The sequence below is a fragment of the Urocitellus parryii genome, chromosome 13, assembly GCF_045843805.1.
Source record: "Urocitellus parryii isolate mUroPar1 chromosome 13, mUroPar1.hap1, whole genome shotgun sequence".
Taxonomy (NCBI): domain Eukaryota; kingdom Metazoa; phylum Chordata; class Mammalia; order Rodentia; family Sciuridae; genus Urocitellus; species Urocitellus parryii.
In genome coordinates, this window is record NC_135543.1 from 60464015 (window position 1) to 60488800 (window position 24786).

The window sequence follows — 24786 nt, forward strand, 5'->3', positions numbered from 1 at the left end:
CTTGCAGGCAAAACGCAGACCACCTGGGAAGCCCTGTGGGCCTGCCCTCACACAGCTCCCCATGCTGCAGATGCCCTTGGCCTGGCCTTGGGATCTAAGATGGCTTTTACTGAGCGCTTTGGGGCTCGGCTCACTCGGGGGTGACTGTGCTGCGTGAGGGAGCCCAGAAGAGAACAGGTGCCAGTGTCGCCCTTCTCCTGCAGACGACTTCATGCTGCTCCTGTGCGCCTCCCTGCAGCGGCAGATCTTTGAGGATGAGAATAAAGCTGCCGTGCGGATCATGGCCGGGGACAACGTGGAGATCTGCATGAACCTGGATGCGGCCTCCTTCAGCCAGCACAACCCCGTGCCAGACTTCATCCACTGCAGGTGAGGCTGCACGCCACCCAGCAGCTCCGCCCTGGGCACCTCCTGAGGCCCACTCTCCCCTCCTCCCTCTGCTGGGCTGGGGAGGAGATCTGCTGAACTACAGACCCCAAAGCTATGAGTGGGAGCCTCCACACGGAGGCTCCCCTCAGTACTGGCCTCCTTCTGTGGCCTCCACTTTCCTCCTCGTCATACGAAGCCAACTCATGTCAATCATACCCTGAAGCAGCTCTCCAGAAAAACCTCCTCACCTCCAGACCCTCACCCCAACTCCCCAGCATCCTCTGCCACCCCTCCTCATCCCATCCCTCTTCTTCATCCCCACCCCTCCTCCTCATCCCCATCCCCCTATATCCCCCATCCCCTCCTCATCCCCCATCCCTTCCTCATTCCCCATCTCCTCCTCCTTCCCCATCTCCTCCGTGTCCCCTCATTTCTCATCCCTCCTCCTCATCCTCCATCCCTCCTCATTCCCCATCCCTCTCATTCCCCATCCCCCTCATTCCCCATCCCCCTCATCCTCCATCCTCCTCATCTCCTCTCCCCATCCCCCCTCACCTTTATCCCCTCCTCATCCTCCATCCCCCCTCATCCTCCATCCCCCCTCATTCCCCATCCCCCCTCATCCTCCACCCCCCCTCATTCCCCATCCCCCCTCATCCTCCATCCCCCTTCATCCCCCCTCATCCCCCATCCCCTCCCCATCCCCCTTCATCCCCCTCCCTCCCCATCCTCCCTCCCTCCTCCCTGTGGCCCATCACTCATCCTCACCTGTCCCTCCTCCTCATAGCCCTCCCTCCTCTCCATTTTCGTACCTCCTGAATCCTTCGTCCCTCCTCCTCATCTTCGCTCCCCTTCCTCATTGCCATCATCTTGCCCCCTTCCTCATCCCTGTCCCTCCTCCCCGTCCCTGTTCTGTCTGCTCATCCTCTGTCCCTCCTCCCTGTCCACATCCCTCCTCACCCTCCGCCCTCCCCATCCCTGTGCCTCTGCTCCCTCACCTCCTGTGTGTTCTGGGTCCTGAGGAGTGAGGGTCTAGAGCCACCTGTGCTGCTGCTCTCCTCACGCTCACTCTGTGTCTCGGCCTGGGCTTCGGTTAGAGCCTGATGTAAGGTGGGTGTGACTTATTTATTTAACTAGTGCATTTTAGTCACATGTGACGGTGGGGCCCGCCTTGGCCACCATGACGGTGGGGCCCACTTGCAATACTCATGGATGCACAAAGTCCTCCGTCCAGTGCCCCCCCACTGTGCCCTCCTCCCTCCCGGTCCCCGTCCTCTGCTCCACAGCACCTTTGCTGACCTCCACCATCTTCCCCATCAGGGACACCTGGACCTGGTCTTGAGAGCCGGTTGTCTCCTGGGCTGTGTTGCTGGCTTTGCTTCTCCCTGGTCCCTTTGGCCCTGCCTGGCCTCCCCTTCTTGGAGGCACGCCGGCTCAGCCTCCACACCCAGCTCTTTCCACCCTTGAGGGCTCAGAGCCACCCAGGAGCCAGCACAGCTGGTGAGAGGCTGTGGACCAACTGCCTGGCCTTGGAATCTCACAGGGTGGCGGCTGGCTTTTCCGTGAGGGGACCGGGGAGGGGCTCCTATAGTCACGGCCAGGAGAGTCCTGTTTAAACAGCGCGACCGCCCTCTAACCTGGTGCTGTTACCCCAAGAGCCTACTCTGCCCCCTTCTGAGGGGTGAGTCCCCTTCTCACCTGTTCACTCTTGTGCCCATCCCACCCTATGGCTTTGGCACTATGAGGGATAGGGTCACTTTAAGAGTTATCCTGTGCTTTCAAAGAGCCAGGCTCTGTTCCAGGTGCTTTACGTGTGTGGAGCCATTGCCTCCCAAAGGCCACCTGTGTGCAGGTGTTATCATCCCATTTGCAGATGAGAAGACAGCCAGGTAGAGCTGAGGCACAGGGACCAGAGCACAAGGATCTGGCCCGTCAGTCCAGCCCTGCACCAAGTGTGCTCTGGCTCCGTCAGAAGCTCAGTGCACACTGAGTAAATACCCACAAGCAAATTGGCTTGAAGATGGTCTTTCTGAGTGACGTGCCGTATGAACACTGGTCTCAGGCAGGGTTCCCAGTCTCGCCTCTTCTCTGTGATGTGAGAGAAAGATGGCCCCAGCACACACCCTTCCCACCCAGCGCAAAGGGAGTAAGTACTTCAGCGCAGCAAAGCCACCCCTAAAGACCAACCCAGGCAGAAGCCTCTACTCATCACTGGTTTTTAAGGCCGAATCTTATTGTGAAAATTAGATTGTTTCAAGTTTTTAGATCTGTTTATCAGTTAGGAATACCAGAAAGTGACAGGCACACACCCCTATGGTGGGAAGTGAACAGTCACGTCCCGTGGTAGTGACGCAAGGGGCCCAATAGCAGGTGGCCTTGTGGGAAGCCCTGAGCAGGTGGTGATGTAAGGGGTGCAGCCCTCCTCCAGCCCGCCCTCAGGTCTGAGTGGCTCCTCACTTCCTCTCTCTGGGCTCTGACAGGGAACACCCTCTGGACCCTGCCACCTGTCACCAGGACTCAAATCAGTTCTCTCCAGGACCTGGAGGAGCCTCATCTGCTGGTGTTTCCCACATTTTCTCCACCAGCTCTGCACTGTGACACCGGGAGGCTCCCTGCCAGGGATGGACCTGTGCAGGCCAGCAGGAGTACTGAATGCCCCGCACAGCCCCCACGTGCACTCGGAGTGCCCCATCCCAGGTCCAGGGAAGTCCCCCATATGGGCTTCAGAAGGGACTGGGAGCTCCATGTGTCACTGGCTCCACCCCAGAGGTCCTGGCTCACTGAGAAACCCTGGCTTATTATCTGCTCTCCTTTGCTTAGAAAGTCAAGGGGGGTGAAATATATTTTAGATTAAAAAAAATTTCACAAAAACATTTTAAGTGTTTTACTCTGCAAAACATAAAGGCTAAAAGTTCAAACATCCGAAAAAAATGCTCCTTCCCTAGTAACACTGGACAGGTCAAGTACAGTTCATGTTTTAAGAAGAGATGGTTCATTGACACCCTGCAAAATAACAACCCGTTCATCAAAGAACTAATCCAGAACTCGTTTTGCTTTGCTTCTCCCCAAATCTGGGTAGAGACGCATCCAAAGCAAAACCACCCAAGACCAAAAGCTGTGACCAAACAATCATGGGTGGCCTCAGCCTGCGGGGAGTGTTCCTGTCAGCTATGACTCTGGCAGCGGCTATTGTCACAAGAAGACCGAGGCACGAATCCTGTCTCCCCTTCCATCAAGAAGGCCATTGTGGAGGGATAGGCCCCCAAAAGGAACCCTGACTCAGCCCGGGACGTCCAAAGGCAGAGTGCTAAAAAGCCCAGGGTCCCATCTGGCAGTGTCTGTGTTGTCAGAACTAGTCCCTTCTCTATGGGGACCTTTTCATTTCTAGTAAAATCTTCGTATGTTTATGGGTTTGTTTCTTCTGCTAATTTCTAGCTCAGGAAAAGGAATGCATGTTCATTTGTTTCTTGCCGGCCAGGATATTCTAACAAGAAATGCTAAGTTTTAGAATCGATTTGGTATCTGCGTTACAATTTCTGTTGCCATACCATGATCCCTCCCTTCCATGGAAAAACAGAGGCATTTTGAACACCAAGTGGTAGGCCAAGAATGTGGCTGTGTGTGAGAAACGTGACCCACACGATGATGGTGGTAGCAGGTGCAGTTATGGTGGCGCTGATTGCAGGAGAGTGCCCCCACGAGAAGGAGAGGTGGAGCCAGAGCCGCTGGCGTGCTCTGAAACGGCTCTCGTGGGCAACCCATGGAGCTGAGTTCTTTCCCTTCTTCAAACAGAAACTCCCCGTTCTGTGCCCGTCTGCTCTCCTGTTGCCCCGTGTCCTTTGGTTCTTTCCAGATCCTACTTGGACATGTCCAAGGTCATCATCTTCAGCTACCTCTTCTGGTTCGTGCTGACGATCATCTTCATTACTGGGACAACCAGGATCAGCATATTTTGTATGGGTTACCTGGTGGCCTGTTTCTACTTCCTGCTCTTCGGGGGCGATTTGCTACTGAAACCCATCAAGAGCATCCTGCGCTACTGGGACTGGCTGATCGCCTACAACGTTTTTGTGATCACCATGAAGAATATACTGTCGGTAAGTGCCTCCCAACACAGCACAGATGCGGCTTCCACGTGAGAGTGGATCAGCACTCGGTGGTTATCAGGAGCCCCGAGCCTCTCATACAGCTCTCAAAAGCCCCAAACAAGATGCTGCCAATTCAGGATCCCCAGGACCATTATGACTGTGCTTTGCCAAATTCAGCAGAACACATTTTGCTCTTTTCCAAGGTTTCAAGGTCACGTGGTGAAAGGGTTGTATTCACTGGAAAAATTCTAGAATGTGTTTTATTAACTTAAGTCCCATCCCTTCTGAGGAACCATCTTATCACTCACAGTATGTGCTTGAAGGGGCCTTTGGTGGCTCCACGGGAAGCTGTGAATTGGTTTTGGTCTTTGCGGTACTAGGGATTAAACCCAGGGCTGCTCTACCTCTGAGTTCCATTCCCCGCTCTTTCTCTTCTCCTTTTCTTTTATTTTGAGGCAGGTTCTCACTAAGTTAGGGTCCCACTAAGTTGCAGAGGCTGACCTCAAACTTGCAATCCTCCTGCCTCAGCCTCCTGAGTCCCTGCAATTACAGGAGTGCACCACCATACCCAGTTTGTTGAAGTTTTTCAGCCATATCATATTCACAAAAATACAACTCTCTTACTCGCAAAGAACTGTAGAGGTGTAAAGTGAAATGAAATGAGCATAATTCTCTGTGTGGCGTGGGGAATAAGGTGGAATGGAGACAGGATGCAAGAAATCCCGCGTGCCAGAAATGGAGAGACCTGGGAGAGAGTGCAGCCTAGGGCAGCCTCTGAATGTCGATATCCGATTAGAGCTTGGCTGAACCATGCAGATGGACCAAGGAACAACACCCGCTTGCTCTGCTGTTACGTAGCTGTGGTCCTTTGGGCCAAACTGCTCTCCTAACGTGACAGATGACTCACACTGTCTGCTAGTGATACCAGAAATCCATCTTTTAGGCCACAAGGACGCTATTTAAGTTACTCAGTGCTGTAGGAAGTTAACCAGCAAACCTCCACGGGCTGAAGCAGTTTCTGCCTCTCCCGCCAGCCTCCACATCAGGCCGTGCCTGCTCCTCTCGGCTGTGCCTGGTGGAGCAGACGAAGGGCACTGGCGGAGGGACTCCGCCCTTCTTCTCTGCTAGCTGCTTAGGGCTCAGTACACCACAGCACTGATCTGTGAAGGCTGTTGGATTATTTTTTTTCCATGTGTGTTTTGCTGTGTTTCAGAGCTGGGAAAGCCTAGTCTGTGGGTAATGAATATTTGAATGATTTATTTTGCCTACCATTCGTTGAAAGATGAATTCTCTAGTTGAGGGTGAAAGTGCCTTTAAGTCAACGCCTTTCCCAACGAGCATGGACTCATGCTTGGAGTAGCACAGGGAGTCACTTCAGAGCATAGAGCAGACTAGACAAGGCCGTCCCATCCTGAAGCCACTCCGTGGAGAGGGATCCACCTCTGGAGTGTGATCTCATAGCTATGCCTGGAAAATGTGTGGATACGGCGTCTGTCCTTCCATCCACCCATCTGTCCTCCATCCATCCATTCGTTCATTCTTCTTCATTCTGTAAACCTGTGTTGCAGACCTGTTCTTTCCTGAGCACTATGTTATATCTCAAAGAATTGGAGATAAATAATGCTCTTATTTGACTCTCCAGAAGCTCACATTCTGGAAGGAAAGAAGGATCTACAAATAATAATAATACAATTGTTAACGATGTGGTTATAACCTTGGAGGAAAATAAGGCAAAAACTAAAGGAAGCCTAATATCTTGCATGGGAGTCGGGGGGAGGCTCTGTGGAGGCAATGCCATTTCAACCTCTGAGACTCAGACCACGGATTGGGGTGGAGTTACAAAGGGGAAGGGCATCCCCTGCCTGCAGTGGGCAGCGTAGTTTGGAAGATGGTGAGAAGTCGTTCTCAGGGCTGAGGATCCCATGGAAACCCCAGTATTCTCCCGCTCCCATATCCCCAGGACACACAGCTCAGCCACACCTAGGGTGTTGGCTGAACCTCCCCACCATCCTCAGGATTGAGCACAGCACACCTGTAACAAGAAATCCATTATTACGAGACAGCCATGTCCCAACAATCAACAAAAAGATTTCTTCACCCAGAGAACCGCCCAACGTCTCAGATCACACACTCTCATTCCTTGGTACCCCTCGGGATTGGGTCAGAGCCACCAGTGGGTATGGAAGTCCTCAGCTGTTCAGGTCCTGTCTACACAATGGCGCAGTGTGTCCACACGCTCCTGCTCGTCTTCCCGAAGCTAAGTCCTCCCAGGATCACATAGGACACCTGACATGTGTGACACTGTGTGCACAGTTGTGGACTATACTGTCTGGAGGTGGTGTCAAGGAGGAGGTCAGCTCGAGTTCAGTAAGGAGCATTTCTGTCATTGCAATGATTTCTGTCCACCTGGTGGGGTCCTTGGCTGCAGCTCCTGTGGGTGAGGGCGGATGGCCTGTTCCTGCAGCTGTGTCTGGGATGGCTCCTGGGAACACAGAATCAAAACAGGGGCCCAGAGTGCACCCATTCACAATAATGGGGCTTGGCTTATTCCCCCCACAGCCCAGGTTTCCTCTCGACAAGAGGTGCTTCCACGTGCAGCAGCGCTGCTCCAAAGACCCTGGCTGTGTGCGTGGGTCTGATTTGCCTGGGGACTTCCAGGGCTCCAGGAGCTACCAGTGCAGGGCCGCGTGGTGTCTGAGATTGGGTCCCACGTGCGCCATCTTGATCTCTGGCACCAGGCCCTTGTGAGTTCTTGCACCTGTTGGGATCACGAGACCCCAGCTTGTTTTCAGGGTGCAGTTTCAGACCCTGCCTCTGTCTGTTTTTCAGATAGGCGCGTGTGGATACATTGGAACGTTGGTGAAGAAGAGTTGCTGGTTGATCCAGGCCTTCAGCCTGGCCTGCACCGTCAAGGGCTACACCATGCGTAAGTACAAGAGGCGCATGTGTAGTGGACATCAGAAAGGAGGGACGTGGAGCAGGACTGCTCTGACTTAGAAACTGGGCCCAAGCACACAAAGAGAAGAGTCCAAGGTGGAGGTCGATGGTGCCCCGGGTGGAAGCAATGGAAAGGGAGCGCGCTGTGGACCTGCGGGCCATGGCATGAGGTGCCTTCGTTCCAGGCACCTTTGGGTGCAGTGCTGTTGTGACTCCCTGGACTCCTCTGAGCTACCTACGATAGGGAAGGACTCCAGGGCTCACCCAAAAGTGGAGTTGCTCTGGTTAGACTCAGGGGTCTCAAGGTGATGAGACTTCCAGAACTTTCTCTCCTCAAGAAGTTCAGGGATCTGTAAATGCAAACCATTGGGAGGGCCCTGGGATTTCTGGAACTAGACCTGCACACGGACTAAGGGACATGCTGTCCCCACCACCCTGCCCCTTGCAACAGAGCCCAGGGCTGTGTCACGTGGTTGTGGCTAATCATTCAGGAAACACTCTCAGTCTGAATTTTGTCCAAATTAGAAGGTCTTCTATTTAGTCAGCTGGGACTGATCCCTGCAGGACCCGAATTGTCTTTGCTAGGATCAGTATCGGGTCCGAGTTCTGTGAGGTTTATAAGGGGAAAAACCACATCCTCAAAAACATAGGTGCAGGCAAGCAACAGGATGCCAGGGCTAAGAAAGCAGTCAGCAGAGCAAAACAGACAGCATCCTGGATTCAAGCACATTTGTGGGCATATGAAGTACAGAAAAAACAATCTGTAGCATCTTAGAAACAGCTTAACATTATTTATTCTATAACACTTATCACATATTCCTATTATCCTACTTATTAATATTCCATAACCTGTACTCTATAATTTATAATCTATATTGATCAAGCTCAGACCATGACAACATGGGGGTCTTCTGTGGGCCAGGATGGGGGCCGCTTGTATCCAAGCCTCCCGCACCGTGGCTGGTGGCTCAGGCTGCACTTTGCAGTTGAGTACCACGAGGGATGGCCTTTGACTGAGGATCCAGGGGCTGCTCACTCCACCTCCTCTAAAGACCATCCGTGTCCCTTGGCATGGCGTCACCCCAAAGAGCCTGTGGCAGGACAGCTGTGTTTTACTGAACAGAGCGTTTCCTCTGTCACTGCACATTACTCCCCATGGCCCTCGTTGGGGGTCCCTAAGGGAGAGACAGGCACAGGGGCCTCTCTGCCGAAGGTCAAGAGACCCTGTGTCATAGCCCAATGAGTTCACGCTGATGCTAGATTTGAAGTGTGCGCGTCATTTGTAAGGGGTCATCTGTAAGTAGCGCCTGGGAACGCTGCTCTTGGGCCTGTGTGATCCCTGCACTCAGGCAGGCCACAGGGTGATTGTGGGAGGGAAGTCGGCTCCAGCGGGTTTTCCTCTTGTCACACAGCCGAGGATGACGCCTCCTGCAGACTGCCCAGCGGGGAGGCCGGGATCATCTGGGACAGCATCTGCTTTGCCTTCCTCCTGCTGCAGAGACGCGTGTTCATGAGCTACTACTTCCTGCACGTCGTGGCCGACATCAAAGCTTCCCAGATCCTGGCTTCCAGGTGGGTCCGGCCACGGAAGCACGTGGCTGCTCTCCTAGAAAGTGTGCTGAGTAGCACCCACCTGCTTTCTGTCTGAGCCTGCTCGGAGAAACCACAGAAACTGAGACATCCTCTCCAGGAAAGCAAGGAAAATCTAGCCCAGGCCGTTAAGACCCACATGGTATAGAAACATGGAGTCTGATGAGAGTGACACTTCCCAGGAGTTGGGCCCTGCAGAAGCTCAGAGGGGCCTGGGCTGACGGAAGCCTGCCACACACCCTCCCTGGGGCAGGGCCAGTGCTGGTTCTGAGCCTCCGTCTTTCCCCTGCCTACCTCTTCTTTAAGAAGAAACTCTCGAAAACAGAGAAAACCATGACTATCATCTATGATGTAGCAGATCGTTAGTGGAGAAGGAAGTCGAAAAGCTTAACAACAACAAAAAAATCTCACAAAATAGACAACTGGTCTAAATAGGCATTTTTTTAAAGAAAATATGCAAATGGGGGCTGAGAGTACAGCTCAGTGGTGAGCATGTGCCTGTTGTGCACGGGCCCTGGGTGGGAATGGGGTGGTCCCAGCACCTTAAAACAGAGAAAGAAAGAAGATACAAGTGGCCAGGGAGTGCATGAGGCGCCTCTCAGCAAGAGCACCATCAGGGAAATGTCGATCAGAACCCCAGTGTGGGTCACCCCAGCCACTCAGAATAGCTCTCCTCAAAACGTAAATGCCAGGGAGGGTGGGTGAGAAGGGACCCGGTGCCCTGTTGGCGGGAAGGGAAATTAACAGCCATCGTGGAGAAGAGTGTGGATTCCCTCCACAACTGCAAGGGAACAGTGTAGCCCACCAGCCTCGCTTGTTCTGAGTCCTCTGAGGTGTCCTTCCGGCCCCCTCCTTCCCTCTGGTCTCTTCCTGCCCACTGATTTTCTTCTCTGGGCTGCTGGCAGAATTTGCATGCCACCATTTCTTCTCTTGCAAGTGTTGCCCGTGATCTACAGGCTCGGGAAGCAGACTGGGCGGAGCACTAGGAAGGGCCTGCAAGCCATCCTGGCAGGAGGGTCAGTGCTCTTGTGTGACCCCAACTGCTGGGCTCATCTCACAGGTGCTGACCCTCCCCAGATCCCACGGGATCCTTGGTGCTCGCCATCCAGCAGACATCAGGCTGTGGAATGTGAACTCACCCTCATTTACCATTCGCACATGGCTTAAGCTCGTGCGTCTGTGTCTGTGCCACCCATTTCCCTGGAGCCTTGTTTCCTTTCCCTTCAGGAGAAATAAAACATTGATTTCAAAAGTCCATACACATGCAGCAACCCTGGCCTTTGCCACCTGACTGTCTGCCTTGTAGGAAAAGAAATGTAGGAAACTGCACTTTCTCCCAGCAGCCTGTGTCCCACACCACCTAGGGGAACAGTACCAGTCCTGCAATTGACCAGCACAACTAATACTCTGGACATCATTTCTGTAGCAGAGGACAGTGTCTCAGTCAGAGGTGACCTCATTTGTACAGAGCAGCTGGTAATTTTGCAGGCATATACTTTTTTTCTTTATCACCCTCCCCAAAATATATGGTCCTTAGAAGTCCCAGACATTATAGAAAGCCAGTGCCTTTTTCCAATTGTTGTCACAATTATTTGGACAGCATGTCCCCTGGGTACAGTAGGAGTGATGGCTTTGTTCAGAGCATACCTTGTGCTCACACAGGAAGTCCCGCTCTGATTGATGGACGTTGAACTCCCAAGGCAGTTTCCAGAGAACACACGCCTGTTCATTCACTCCCACGTGCCTTCCTTGGTTCACTGCCTGCCCTGTTATGAGGACAGGAGGTGGGTCCCAACTCTCACAGAGCTTACAGGCTAGAAAGGACAAAGACAGGTGACCCAGCCGCTGCCCACATGTGCCTGGCTTTGTCGCAGCCCAGGCCACCGTAACACAAGTTCCAAACCAAGGTGGCTCACAAACAACATGAGCCTGTTTCTCACAGTTCCAGAGGCTGGGATGTCCAGGACAGAGGTGCCAGCAGATTTGGAGCGGGGGAGGGCCTGTTCTTCATGGAAAGCCCCTCCTCACTGTGTCCTCCCTGGGGGAAGGAAGAGCAGGAGACCACCTGGGCCTCTTCACCGGAGCGTTCATGCTGATCATGACCTGTCCCCTCCCAAAGGCCCCACTCCCAACACCAAGGCCTCGAGCACCCGGGCTTCAGTGTGGATGGGGAAGGACACAGACACTGAACCAACAGCCACGTGGTGGCAGGCAGCTGGTGGTGGCAGGCAGCTGGCGGAGCAGGAGAGCCCTTCGGCAGGGTGGTGGCATGCAGGGCCTGCTCTGACAGCCCCCACCCCGTGCTGCAGCCTGGAGAGAGCAGGAGCTGGAGGGGACAGTGCAGGTGGCAGCCCCAGGAGGCTCCGGAGGGAAGTTCAGCCACAGGGAGGGATGGCCTAAGTGTGCACAGCGAGGCGTGGGGTGACTAGGATTCTTTTTCATTTTTCAGGACTAGCGAGCCTCGACGTCACTTGCCTGCTGGTGACCAGCAGTGGTGGGGAAGGCCAGAGTGCAGGGGGAGGAGTGGGGACTGAGGCAGAGGCAGGAAGAGCCAGAGCACAGGGCGGGCCACAGGCAGGAAGGCAGCACATGGGAAAGGAGGGGTGGCGGGGCGCTGAGCTACATAATGCCACCTGAGGATGGTCTCTCTAGGAAGTGATGTCATCACTAGCAGTGAAGACCACGTGGCAGAATTCGGAACTTGAGCTGAAAAACAGTGCTGTAGAGAAGAGGAGGGATTTCCAGGGAGCAGGGGCCCAGAGAAGTCTGCCCTCGGGTGGGCTGTGTTCAGCAGCTGAGGGCTGCCCCACGCCCAGCACAGTCCCTTGGTCTTGGGTTTCCCAAGCAGGTGACAGCAGTCAGAATTGAGGATATGGAGAGGCTGAGATTTATAGGGACACTTCAGCTGGCTGGAGAAGGGAGGAAGAAGAGGGGCAGAGGAGAGGAGGAAGAGGATAGGCGGCCAGAGGCTGGAGGCCCCGTGGTGGAGAGGACCTCTGCTCCACCTGCACCCCTGGGCTTTCCTGCTGGCTGAGTGGAAACCCAGCCGTCTTTGCAAACCCTTTCCTCGTGGCCAACTCTGCCAAGGCCCAGTAGGAAACACGGGAGTATGGCACCTTGTGAGGGCATGCAGCCCACTTCCTCCCCTGGGAGGCTGCTCCAGAGGGGTTGGTGACTCCCACTGCCACCAGGAAGCGTCAGTGTCACCAGCACAGGGAAGCCACGTTTCCTGCCCATCTGCGATGGTTCTCAAGGGAAGGCCAGCTACTAAGTGGCTCCGTGTTTCCAATTTTCCCTTAGGGGAGCCGAACTTTTCCAGGCCACGATTGTCAAGGCTGTAAAGGCAAGAATCGAGGAGGAAAAGAGGTCCATGGATCAGCTGAAGAGACAGTAAGATGCTTTCACGCTCCTTCTCTTCCTTCTTCTGATCTGTGGGACCATATTTAGCTCTCAGCCCTTGGAGGCCTCAGAGCCTTGGAAAGTCTGTGTGTGTGTGACAGTTCACAACTTCCCGTGTATTTCCTGAGTCAGAGCAGTCGCGAGAGCCTCCTAGCCTGAAGAAGAGCGTTCCAGAATGGTGGCAGGGGCCATCCTGAGAAAGACACGAGCAGTTCCTAGCTCAGGTGCTTCCTGGATGACCTGGAGAAGCTCTGCAGGTCTCTGAGCCTCAGGTTCCTGCCCCTAAACTACATCTCACAGGCCCACCTTCCTGGATTTTTGTAGAGATTAAAGTAGCTCATGAATGAGACAGAAAATGCTCCTTGCATCTCAGGTAAGGGGATAAACCTGGGGTCAGCTCTGGAAACATCTTGAAATCATGTAATCCAGAAAGAAGTTCTGGTTCTGAAAGACTGAGAGCCCCACAGGGCACAGGCAGCCTGAGGCGTGCAGTTCATCCCGGCCCATGTTCAGTTCAGAGCTTTCCCACTGTGCCATTGTGGCTGGGTCATGGCATAGACTGGCTCCTCTCGGGAGATTTGGGAATTATTGAAAAGAATTTGCTGAGCATAATTCTTAGCAGGGAATGGACCTTATAGATTCAGGGAAAAGGTGTGAAAGCTGATGGCAGTGGAGTTAAAGATGGCACGAGTAGACTTTTCAAGAGCCTGAGGTCCCCAAGGGCTGACACTTTGCCAAGAAAATGGAGATCTCTCTCAGTCCCCAGTAAAGTTTCCCGAGTTTTCAGGAGCAGCTTCATTCCCTTCTGACTTCATTTCCAAGCTTTCTCCACCCTCAGCAGAAGTGCTTCCTGGTATTAATTAGACGGGTCCATGTCCTGGACATTGTCACAAAGATGTAAGTTATACGTAAACACCTAATACCAGTGCACCGTGTCACAACTGTGTTAGCATTGTTTCTGGCCCACCAACACGGATCCAGAGGAATGACAATTTGGACCCACGTTCGGATGTGCTTCTCATTTCCCAGGAGGCCTGAGTTGTGATTACTGCTGAATTTTTCTGTTTAAGAATGCAAAAGTTGGCCAGGCGCAGTGGTGCGTACCTGTCATCCCAGTGACTCAGGAGTCGATGACACGAGGATCACAAATCCAAGGCCAGCCTCAGCAAGGCCCTAAGCAACCCAGCAAAACCCTGTCTCTAAATAGAACATTAAAAAAGGTGGGGGGGGAACAGGGATATGGCTCACTGGTTAAGTACCCCTGGGTTCAATCCCTAGTACAAAAAAAAATGTAGAAGAAGAAGAAGAATGCCAAATTTAGGGGTATAAAGGACTTACACCTTAGAGTGCGTTTTGTTCAGACTGGCTGTGACACCAGGTATGAGTGCACACTGTGGCCTGCAGGCCAAACCCAGCACAGCAATCACTGATCCGGTTCTCAAGTCGAGCCACTGTGGAGGGCAGAGCAGCGTGGAGATTATATAGAGAGCAGGGAGATGCTTCATCAGAGAAGCAATTGTTTCACCATTGAGGATTTCAAAGTGAATTGGCCATTCGTCCATGATTTTAGAAGTACGCCTGGCGGTGGAGTCCACAGTTCCTCAAAGGTGGCCCTGACATCACCAACACTGGTTTATTTCCTAGGATGGACCGCATCAAGGCCAGACAGCAGAAGTACAAAAAGGGTAAGGAGAGGATGCTGAGCTTGACGCAGGAGGCTGGGGAAGGCCAGGACGTCCAGAACCCCCCGGAAGAGGACGATGAAAGTACGTTCGCGGGGTCCTCCCACTCCCTTCTGAGGTGCTGGGCGGTAGCTTGGTTCGGGTGGGGCTGTACGCTGGCTCTGCTGCTTGTTCTACCTGCGTCAGCAAGTCTTACCCTCCCTTTGTGAGTGGGTACATTTATTTATTTCCTAAAACACTCATTTAATGTATGAATGACTTCATTCTTGGGCAAGATGTCTCAAGTAAACACTAAGCCTAACGCTGTCTCACAGACATCTGCCCATGAAGGAAATTGGTGTGATTTTGCTTAATTTGTGCCTGTAGGGAAGATAGTTAAATATGCTACCTTTCATTTCTATAAGTTTTATATGAGTATTAAACATGCCTGCCAATGATTTTATTTGACATCTGAATACTGATAGTTAAAAATATCAGTTATTATGTATTTCAGTAAAACAGTGTGAAATATATATTTGTTATATCTAATCATAGAATTATTGTAGCCAGTTAAAGTTTTAAAGGTCTGCTTAGAGGGGCTTGCATGCTTTGCTATTTGAAAGGAATAGAGAAATAACACATATTGAAATCTTTCCAGTACCTAGTGTCTATTCATCACCAGTAAATTTATATTTTCTGATCAACACATTAAATTAATCACAAGAAAAGTTTTTGGTTATTGTAATTTATCTGCTTTTAGAAACTATTTGCCTCTAAATGTTTCTGTAAAAGTTCAGTGAGGCTTCTTTTCTGTTGATTTAATGAAAAACTCAGTGCATTTTAACAGATAATCCCTTCTCCTTTTAAAATTTCTTGCTAGGCACTCAGTTACTAGGGAGATGTGGAAACGTGGCACGGGGTTAGAAGAAGCCAGTGCAGAGGGGCCTGTTAGCACGTTTCCTTGTCGAGTTCAGTGTGGTTCCTTTTCCTGACTCTGATGGGCTTGGGCAGTCTGTCTAGGTTTGACATTGCATTGTTAAAGCGTGGTTTTCAAATGTGCTTGCTCACTTTCTAAGAATTAATATCTGGACATATTTCATTTTAGGAGAAGCAGACAAACAGAAAGCCAAGGGCAAAAAAAAGCAGTGGTGGCGGCCTTGGGTCGATCATGCTTCCAGTAGGTTTCTCGATCCTCTTTCAGTCTCACCAAGTCTCACCCTTATATCCTTGACCAGAATTCAGGCTCCCCATGACCTGTGTGTCCCTTGCACGGTTTGCCCTTGTGACTTCATAGGGGGTCGGGCAGGAAAGCTGCCGTGTCCATGGGCCTGGGGCCCTGCGAGAGCTCCTCTGGAACCAGCTCAGTGTCCGCATCTCTGCAGAAAGCTGAGCGGGTGGCCAACAGGCCAGCTCTGGGGCTGCAGCTCTGTCAGTATTTGCTTTCTGGCTAAAACCCCTGGTTAAAGTGAGTTTAGGCTCCTCCTTGGATCCTGACTTGGGCCCCAAGGCTCTGGGACCCTCTTTGTAAGGTGCTCAGCATGGATGCCAGGGCCCTCCCCTCCCCTCTCCCAAGCTTTGATTTCCTCTGCAGTAAGGCTGTGGCAACATGTTAAACACGAAGCTGAGGCAGGACTTTCTCACCCTGCCTCCTCCCCCATCTCAAAATGGCTCTGAAACTGCTCTGTGGTCTCCCATGCCCAAAGTGTGGCCCAGTGGACAGCCAGCTGGCCCCAGTGACCAGCTGACAGCAGACATCAGAAAATCAGAGCTTGGTGGCCAGGCAGAGCATTCCGCACCTCCCTGTTGACCATGACAGTGAAGAAGCAGCTAGGAGACCTATGGGTTGTCTTTGTTCTGCTTATCAAGGAAACTGTCACCATTGGCCAATGTCATTGTCATGCATCTGGCCCTCCTTTGATATGTTAGAATATTGAATGATTAGTATTCTGAAAATTAGTTGGGATGCCTTCCCTGGTTATAGCTTATGGAGACACATCTCCAAAACTGTCAGACAAGGAATATCACCGAGCTCAAAATGCCTCACAGAGCAGGGCGGGGCCCATGAGGAGCATCTTCAGAATCATTACAAAACTAACTAAACCAGAACCTTCCCCGACCTATTGCTTAGCATCATGATGATCTGATGTTGGCCTCTCTCACTCCAGAGGAAATTCTCCAAAACTCGGAAAACTAGTTTCATGAAATTGGCTCAGTATTTCTGGATGCAATTGAATTTATCCCCAATATTGAATTTAGCATTTTGGACAAAAAAAAATTGATTTATAAAGAGTTTTATTCAATTGTCTGCTCAAATCCAAAGAGAAATGTTCAAGCAAAAGTCCAGTGTGACTCTCGGTGGACTGTCCTTTGGCACATGAGCCCTGCCAAGGATCAAGCGATGCTATGTGCAGTTGCCTACTCCTGTCAAGTCACAAGTCAACCGTGCGACCTCTCTGTCCTCAATGGGCCTTTGCCAGTGCAGAGACCTGTCCATGTCATATTGTGTCACGTGAATGTCAGACCCCACTGGGACCAGTTCCCACTGCAGTCACTGTGGGTGTCTTTCCTTTTCCCACCTCAGTGTCACCCTTCCAGAGGAACTGGATGTGGTCTTTGATGATCATCTTACCAGTTGTGAATGATATGAAGAGCTTCCTGTGAAGGTTACTGAAGTTAGGCTTTTCTGACCCATTTCACCCTCATTATGCCACGTTCCTGAACACTGGTATTCACTAAGTGTGCCTAGTTACACTACCTGATGGTGCAATAACGCAGGACCGTGAGTCACTCATGGTTTGGAATCACATTCCGACAGCGGTGTTAAATTTTTTCTATGAGATCTATTTTTCTTTCCAAGCCTGAGAGGCATGCAAGGAAGGGCATGGGTAGTTTATTTTGTAGTCTTGGATACGTTTCAGAACTTATTGTTAAATCTGGAAGAATTTTATTAAAGGCCTTATTTTGATCTGTCAAGTGATTAGGCTTTCTAAGAGAGCTGTCTTAGCAATGTCAAGGATAAGAATGTGTGCAGTAGAATGCCACATGTGAATCCGTGACATGTAATATGGCCTTGCTGTTTGTGTGACATTGGCAGCAGGCCTTGGTGTGGTCGAAGGTGCCACTTCTCCCATGTCCATACCATGTGCACACATGGGCTGCAATATTGCTATTCAATGATACCTTCCCGTGGGTGCTGCGTGTGCAGCCCATCTCAGCACTGCCTGAGTGAATACTGAGCCTCGCTTCATTGACGAATACCTCACCGTGAGGGCCAAGTGTCTGAGGATACAATGGCAGGATTTAAAAAGCTGGTTTCACACTAGCTCAGCAATATATTCAACATCCACAGAGTCTGCGGGGACAGTGTGGAGCTGGATCTGCATCTGAACTCTGGTCCACCTGAGAGCTTTCCTTCCATTACTAGGAAGCAGCACTGGAGAAAGACTCCTCTTGTTATTTTCCTAACTTCCATTTAATTACAGTTTTAAAAGTCCTCAAAAGCATTTCTTTGTTTTTCATGTGCTAATTCTGCTCACTCACATAACAAATTAGTTTCCAATTATAAAATTAAAATATAGTGCTTGAGATAATAACCGTTGGGCTCACCAGTGTGCATGACAGTTGCAGAAGGTATGATTGAACACTGTTGATTTCGGAACTTGTAATGAGGGTGAAATGCTCCTTCTTGTGAGACTGTGTTTTCCCACATGACCGTGCGATGCAGAGTCCCTGTGACTCTGGGCTTCTGTAGATGCATTTCTTCACGGTCCTCCTCACTGTCCAACGTAATGCTGTAACTTTGGTTTGTTCTTGCTTTTTCTTACCTTATGTTGTATTGCATTTATTCCCTCAGGCCTGGACCCAGTACTCTGGGCCTGGTTTTTTTTCTTCAAAATAAAATCAACAAATCAGTGCTTCTGTTCAAGGATATAAGGCCCAATTTGTTCATTCTACGTCTTCATGAATGGAGGCTTCAGATTCGTCTGAAATCATGGGCAAAATTACTTGAGTTTTGACCATGTTGAGTGATATCCAAGCAACTGATTTGAAAACAAGCCAAGGTTTTCCATTACTACAATGCCTAAGTCCAAAAGTCAACTCAGACATCAAGATGTTACGGAAAAGAGACCCTGCATCTGCAAACCCCAGCAGATATGTTTCCCTGCCATGATGGTACAGTTCTTGTAGCATCCAAAATGTATATGCTGGGTCTCTTTTCTCTGATAAACTCAAAACTTATCAAAATGATAGAAGAATTGAATTTCTTAAAATCTCTGGACATTTTCTCTGCTCCCAACTCTTAACCCAGGTGTTGTGATTTTGCAGGGAAAGTAAAAGACAAGGCAGAGGCGCTCCGTTACTATCTGTGCCTGTGCCTTCTGGTCCCTCGCACTCCCCTGAGCCTCATTACGTCCCGGGAGCTGCCTGTGGACCAGAGGCTGGCAGCATGACCGTGCGGACTGGTCTGCTATGTTAGAAGCAGCCCAAGCAGTGTCACCGCTGTCACTGTCATTGTCCTCGTGTTTCCTTCTGTTCTCAGTGTTGCCACCCCCCCATCACCCCCATGGCCATGTGTGTTGTTTAACTGTTTGAAATGTCTCGTCATGTATGTTGTGTCTCGTGTGTCCATGTGGAGAAGCCAGGTCTGCACGGTGTGAAGTGAAGCGGAAGGCTGGCTGTGCTGGTCTGGGTGCTGAGCCGTCCCCTCTGGCCTCCCTGGAACAGCCCGGGCCAGACTCTCCACTTCCCTCCGGCCTTGTCTGAACCACCGATATTGCTGAATTGCAAAACAGTATTCTCAAGTTATTTCAGTAACAGAATCGGTGGCTGCGGAGTTGATCTGAGTTAACGGTATAAATTTTACAATCAAGAGGGGAGAAAACACCGGATCAGCCCTGTAGAGGCCGGGTCTCTGGGTGGTGTAGACAAGGCCTCAGGCTCCGTGGACCCCACCCTGCCAACATCATGTAGCAGCAGCGTTAGCCTGAAGTTGGTTCTCTTCATCTCAGTTTCTCCTCTGCCAACGTCTCTTGCTGCGGTCCTTCTGTGGGCCATCTGTATATTTTTAGGGGCATTTTATTAGTCAGCCCCCAGCGGTCTCGTGTTTCTTTCAGGAAATAAGTGACTATTTTATTTTGCTTAGTGGTCAGGAGTGGAGATTATTACTTGTTTGAAACGGATAGTGAAGAGGAGGAAGAGGAGGAGTTGAAGAAGGAAGATGAGGGGCCACCGCGCAAGTCAGCATTCCAGGTAAATCTGGGGCTGGGAGGGGTCGTGTCCCCTGCCATTTGGAGAGTTTTTCCAATTAACAGGCTCCATCGCAGGCCTGAACTTCTGCTGAGCTCCTGCCGGAGCTCTGAGCATCTCCACTTCATGCTTCTCGGCAAAGCCACAGCAGCTGCCGGAGGAGAGCAGGTTCTAGCAGGCCGTCATCCCCTCCGTCAATGCATCCCCTCATGCTTTACACAAAAATAAAGCTTCCTGGGTGAACTTTATTTTTGTGGTTGTTGCAAGAGATGAAGATTTCTTTGGCTTTGCTTTGGATTGCTTGAATGGAGTTATACTTCAAAGTATGAAACAGTTGATTATGAAAGTAGAGTGCTGGCTCTGTTTTGAATCAAAGGATCATGGAAATGCTGCTTCAGATTTCAGATCTGTTTTGTCTGTACTGCTCAAGATTGGAGGGTGCCCTGTAAGGACAGCCACAACCTCGGGCACAGTCCCGTCCTCAGCTTAACCATCTCTGGTTCAGACCCATTCCCTGGTTCCCAGCAGGCACTCAGCAGCCTGAAAGCTAGGGGTGAACGTGTCATCAAGTCTTGTTAAAGATGAGGCTGTGTCCCTGCAGTCGACTCAGGATGAAATCCCGTGTGCATCTCATGTACCAGTGAACCACTCAATGACACCATCATTTCCCGTTTCTGACAGTGCAAGGCACCCAGATCCGTCTCCATGCTGCATGCATGAGGGCCCTGCGATGAGGTCATTGTCAGCTGACTGGCCAGGCCTCCTCAAGCTGACAGGCACAATCCACCCTGTCTTCCCGATGACACTGTGGAACTAAGTTATTCATGGAGACACCCTGGTTGGATGCTGTCTCTCTGGCTCTGTTGCCCCGTGTGGGCTTTTTGGTGACTGAGTTTGTGTGTGTGTGTGTGTGTGTGTGTGTGTGTGTGTGTGTGCAGCTGGCTCACCAAGTACTAATGACTTGACTGCTTATTTCCTTCTAATGACTTGCATTCTAGCTGTCACCCATCAAGCAGCGCAGGAGGGGACATGGGACATCTTCACCTTGTCTGATGAATTATGTGCAGTGATGGATGGTTTTCTTTATTCCTCACTTACCAGCAGAGCATGTTTTATTCTAGTTCCCACGGTTGGCACATTGTAACCTCGTTGATCTTAATGGTAGAGACAAACTTGTTCGCCTTCATATATTAACTACCAGTTTTTTTTCACCTTTGTATTTTAACTACTAGTTCTTCTCGCCTTCATAATATTAACCACTAGTTTTGTTTTCCCTACTAACGACTCTTACTTTGTCCTTCTTTGTAGAGAGCTATTGGGAAGTTTGCGTCAGCCATTTTAGCCTTGCCCAAGTCTGTCATTAAACTTCCCAAAACTATTCTTCAGTATTTAATCAGAGCTGCAAAGGTATTTCATGTTTTACTGACATGTAGTGTGTGACTCTCTGCTCAGTAGAACTTTAGTCAAACACACCCCCTGTCTGCATTCTCTCTGTTCTATAGATCGTACAAGGAAGGAATTGTACAGATGTAAAACACTCGGACAACTTTTCCAAAAAGAGTGCTTAGAAGCCAGATTTCTTGTTGTTTGATTTCTTATTTTTAAGCTGAGACTATTGAAAAATAGAAAGGGAAAATGCAGACACATGTACGTTCTGTCCTCATGGTTCTGCGTAAGTCACATCTGGTTTTTATAAGGGTCACATCTGGTTGCATGCATCTGTTACAATGAGTCAAACCTGTGATGATGTTTCTCAGAAAGCTGGTAAAATTCTGCACAAGCTGATAAAAGACTCACTCGCCTCCATCGCCTTTTCTGCCTCCTTTTCGTCTCCGTCTTCTTAGATGGAGTCTGTGGTCTGGTTTCTACTCTCGGTGCACCTGCCCCAGCTGCTCAGCCCCACATGGTCCCTTAGTTTCTAGCCCTTGTGGGATCTGTGGTTTAGGTACACTGTTTAAAGTTCTAACACACCACAGAGTGACTCAGCTGCCTGTGCTGCAGTCCCTGCACTATTGGAAACCACAACTAGCAAATGACAATGCAGGTATTTTCTAGAACATTCTTTCTCTCAAACTCAATCAAGGACAGGACCTAAACCTCTTAGGTCTAAATACCCCTCGGGTGTGAAGCACATGGTTAGGATAGTGACCATGACCGTGCATCTTGCATTTTACCTGGGATCTTGCTTACATGCATCTCCTGGCTCAACAGGTCCTGTGGGACCTGAAGCCCACATTCACTCAGCTGCCCCTAAGCTGTGGAGTCCAGCCCTGCAAGCCCCTCCCACTCTGCATGTGCAGCAGGCGGAGTTGGCCACCAGCAGCCCCTGCTCTGCTTCCCTAGGGCTTCCCCGAGGTAGGGCAATCCTGAGTCTCATGATTAACATTTAAAATTTACTTAGATGAAAGATTATAATGTGACATCCCCTGTCTTAAAGAGTCATCTTCTGAGGGGTGAGGTCATGCACACCTGTCATCCCAGAGGCTCTGGAGGCTGAGGCAAGAGGATTGCAAGTTCCAAGCCAGTCTCAGCAACTTACCAAGGCCCTAAGCAACTTAGTGAGGCCCTGTATCAAAGTAAAAAATAAAAAGGGTTGGGGATGTGCCTCAGTGGTAGAGCACTCCTGAATTCAATCTGGTATCAGAAATAAATAATCATCCTCTTACAGACAGAATGAAAAAGGTACTGGATAAACCTGAATTAAAGCACAGACATGGGGAAGGGAATCCACTGCAACCAGGCTCTCCCTGTTTTAAAGAACACAGACATTTTTGCATAATAAATGTTCAGTAGAAAGAATCCCATTATCCCCAATATGGATGATAAATTTAAGATAAAGTCATATGAGATAAAATTTATGTCAATGTCAGGGACGTACAGCAGTCGTGGCCTTTCACTGAGCCTGAAGGTCTTTTATGCGTGTTTCCATGGAGTTTTCTACAGATGGTTGGTGTGGTTAGTGCCTGAGTCCCAGACAGACCAGCCCAGTTGATGACAGACACTTACAGCTACAAAGTAATAATCAGAAAGTCCAGGAAGAACCTTCCATCTCTTCAGTTGGAATGTTTCCTCTCTCAGAAACATTTGTCTGAACTAGTCAGACCAAGGCAAAACTGACAAGACCTTTCTGGAACTGTCACAACATCCATATTAAGATGACTTACCTGAGCCAGGCATTGTGGTACAGGCCTGTGGTCCCAGCGACTCAGGAGGCTGAGGCAAGAGGATTGCAAGTTCAGCAACTTAGCAAGATCTTCTCTCAAAAGAAAAAAGAAAAAAGGGCTAGGGATACAGGTGTGTAGCTCAGTGGTAGAATGCCCCTGGGCTCAATCCCCAGTACAAAAAAATAAAAAATAAACACACACACACACACACACACACACACACACACACACATGGTTAGCAAAATCTGACTTCTCACCCTGGGCATGTCTTGCGTGACTGCAGGACCCCAACGGAGCCCCGCCAGAGCCCCTGCTGCAGGGACAGGGTGAGGCCCAGCGCTGCCCTTGGCCTCCCTCATCCTACCTTCCCCTCCCAACTCTTTATTTTTCTACAGAGTAAAGAGTTCCTCCAACTGGTGGCCCTGCCACACTCACAAATCCTAGTTACCTGTTTATTTTCTCTTTGGGGGATTCTTTCATTATCTAAAACAATATTGTCATAACACTTTTTTCTTTAAAGGAAATGTCACTCTATGTTGCTCTTATACCTGAAAATTTCTGGAACGTTTAGTAGGTCAGATTCTTTTAAAAACATCCCGTGTTGCGCTGAGGCAAGTTTGCTTCTTACGGTGCTAAACCTGAAAGCCAGCCTTGACGGAATTCTCAGTCAACACACCCAGTGACTGAAAATCCCTTTACCTTGTCCTTCTTCAAATTCCATTTCATCTTCTCATCGTATTAAATATGTTTTTGACAAAAAAAAAATAGGAAATATTTTCTACCTCCTGGGTTTGTCACCCAGAAATGATACATATTTTGCATCTATGTTAATTGCCCAACTTAGATTTCTATCTCTGAGAAAACAGGAAGTGTTCTTTCTCAGCCTGTGGCCCTTTCCTGCTCATATGGAAAAGTTGAGTCCCTCTTTATTTTCTCCTGACAACACAATACCAGTGATTTATTTGTGCTGTGTTTTTCAAAGACTCCAGAAACCTGAAAATAATCTAGAATAAAATGAAACTATCTGGGTTTATAAGAGCTCCCACAAAACTGTTTGACTTAATCATCACCATGGAAAACCCAGCTTCCCTGAGACCCGTGTTTGTGCTGCATGTCGAGCATGCCTGCCTGGCTTCCTGGTTTCTAGATGGCTGACTTGGTGTGTCAGTTTGTTCTTTTCATTTCTTCTGCATGACTCTGGGGACTTAGTGGGAGGCTGTTCAAAACTGCTCTTTCCTGATTCTCGGTCATAATATGTTAATGCCACTTTTTTCAGCTCTTGAATGCAAATAACAAAAGACAACCAAAAGTACCACAGGTTTTCTTCCATGCTATTCTGAAATAACCGTTTGTCCTTGCTATCATTTATTTTCCTCTAAAAATACTAATCCATTTGCAAGGCCCTTTCTCAAGTTGCTGGAAAGAGCTGTCATGCCCAGGGGGAGCCTGGAATGGGCAAGACCATTTCTCCAATGTAAGATCACAGAGAAGCACTGGTTTTCGACTCAGAAGTTTCCGAGTGATAGGGGAATCACTTAGTGAGGCTTCCAGATGCTCCTACTATGTGTAGTGAAGACTCGGAAATTTAGGGTCACAAATGGCTGTGGTAATTGGGACTTGGAGAAATGATTGTTTGTACATACCCAAAGTTTATCTCATGATTCTCTGTGACACCAAATGAAATATGTGTCCATAACATCTGCTTTCCTGTTGCATCTCAAGACGATGGGAACAGCCCCCACCAGCTCAGCACAGGCAGAGGAGTCTGGTTGTCTGGTGGTCTTACTTTTAAAAGGTCATCTGCTGAAGGATGAGGTCATGCAGATCTCACACACCTGTCATCCCAGACCCTCGGGGAGCGGAGGCAAGAGGATTGCAAGTTCCAAGCCAGCCTTAGCAATTTATCAAGGCCCCAATCAACTTATTGCAAGTTCCCTAAGCGACTTAGAAGGAGGTGAAGGTCTATTAGAACATAGTGCTGATCTCCCCAAGTTAGGAAGCTTTATGTAGGTCCCTGGTCTTCCCATTTCGAAGTATTAAAAGGCCAGGAAATAATTGAACTTTCTCCCTTCAGTTTGTCTATCAAGCCTGGATTACTGACCCTAAAACAGCCCTTCGCCAGAGGCGGAAAGAGAAGAAAAAGTCTGCAAGAGAAGAGCAGAAGCGAAGACGGAAAGGCTCTGGGGAGGGTGAGTGTGGAAGGGGCAGCAGCTGGGGCCAGCGCCCCGGCCCTGGGCCCTGAAGCAGATGGCCCTGCAGGGGCAGATGGCAGGGAGGACACCCCTGAGCTCCAGGAGGCTCTCATTTGTCCCTTAGCACTCACCGCTGGGT

General features: G+C 50.0%; 1 protein-coding gene across 4 annotated transcripts in view; it reads left to right on the forward strand.

Moving 5' to 3' along the window:
• The window catches only part of Piezo2 (piezo type mechanosensitive ion channel component 2), a 339893-nt gene that overhangs the window by 270893 nt on the left and 44214 nt on the right, over positions 1 to 24786 (forward strand). For 3 of the 4 annotated variants that reach the window (XM_077792282.1, XM_077792281.1, XM_077792283.1), the window contains 9 exons: positions 204 to 369; positions 4223 to 4466; positions 7287 to 7383; positions 8807 to 8966; positions 12285 to 12374; positions 14028 to 14149; positions 15150 to 15221; positions 19188 to 19294; positions 24530 to 24644. In XM_077792282.1, the coding sequence (XP_077648408.1) occupies positions 204 to 369; positions 4223 to 4466; positions 7287 to 7383; positions 8807 to 8966; positions 12285 to 12374; positions 14028 to 14149; positions 15150 to 15221; positions 19188 to 19294; positions 24530 to 24644 (1173 nt within the window). Of the gene's footprint in view, positions 1 to 203; positions 370 to 4222; positions 4467 to 7286; positions 7384 to 8806; positions 8967 to 12284; positions 12375 to 14027; positions 14150 to 15149; positions 15222 to 19187; positions 19295 to 20599; positions 20699 to 24529; positions 24645 to 24786 lie in introns of all 4 variants that reach the window. The other variant, XM_077792280.1, reaches the window with a different exon arrangement.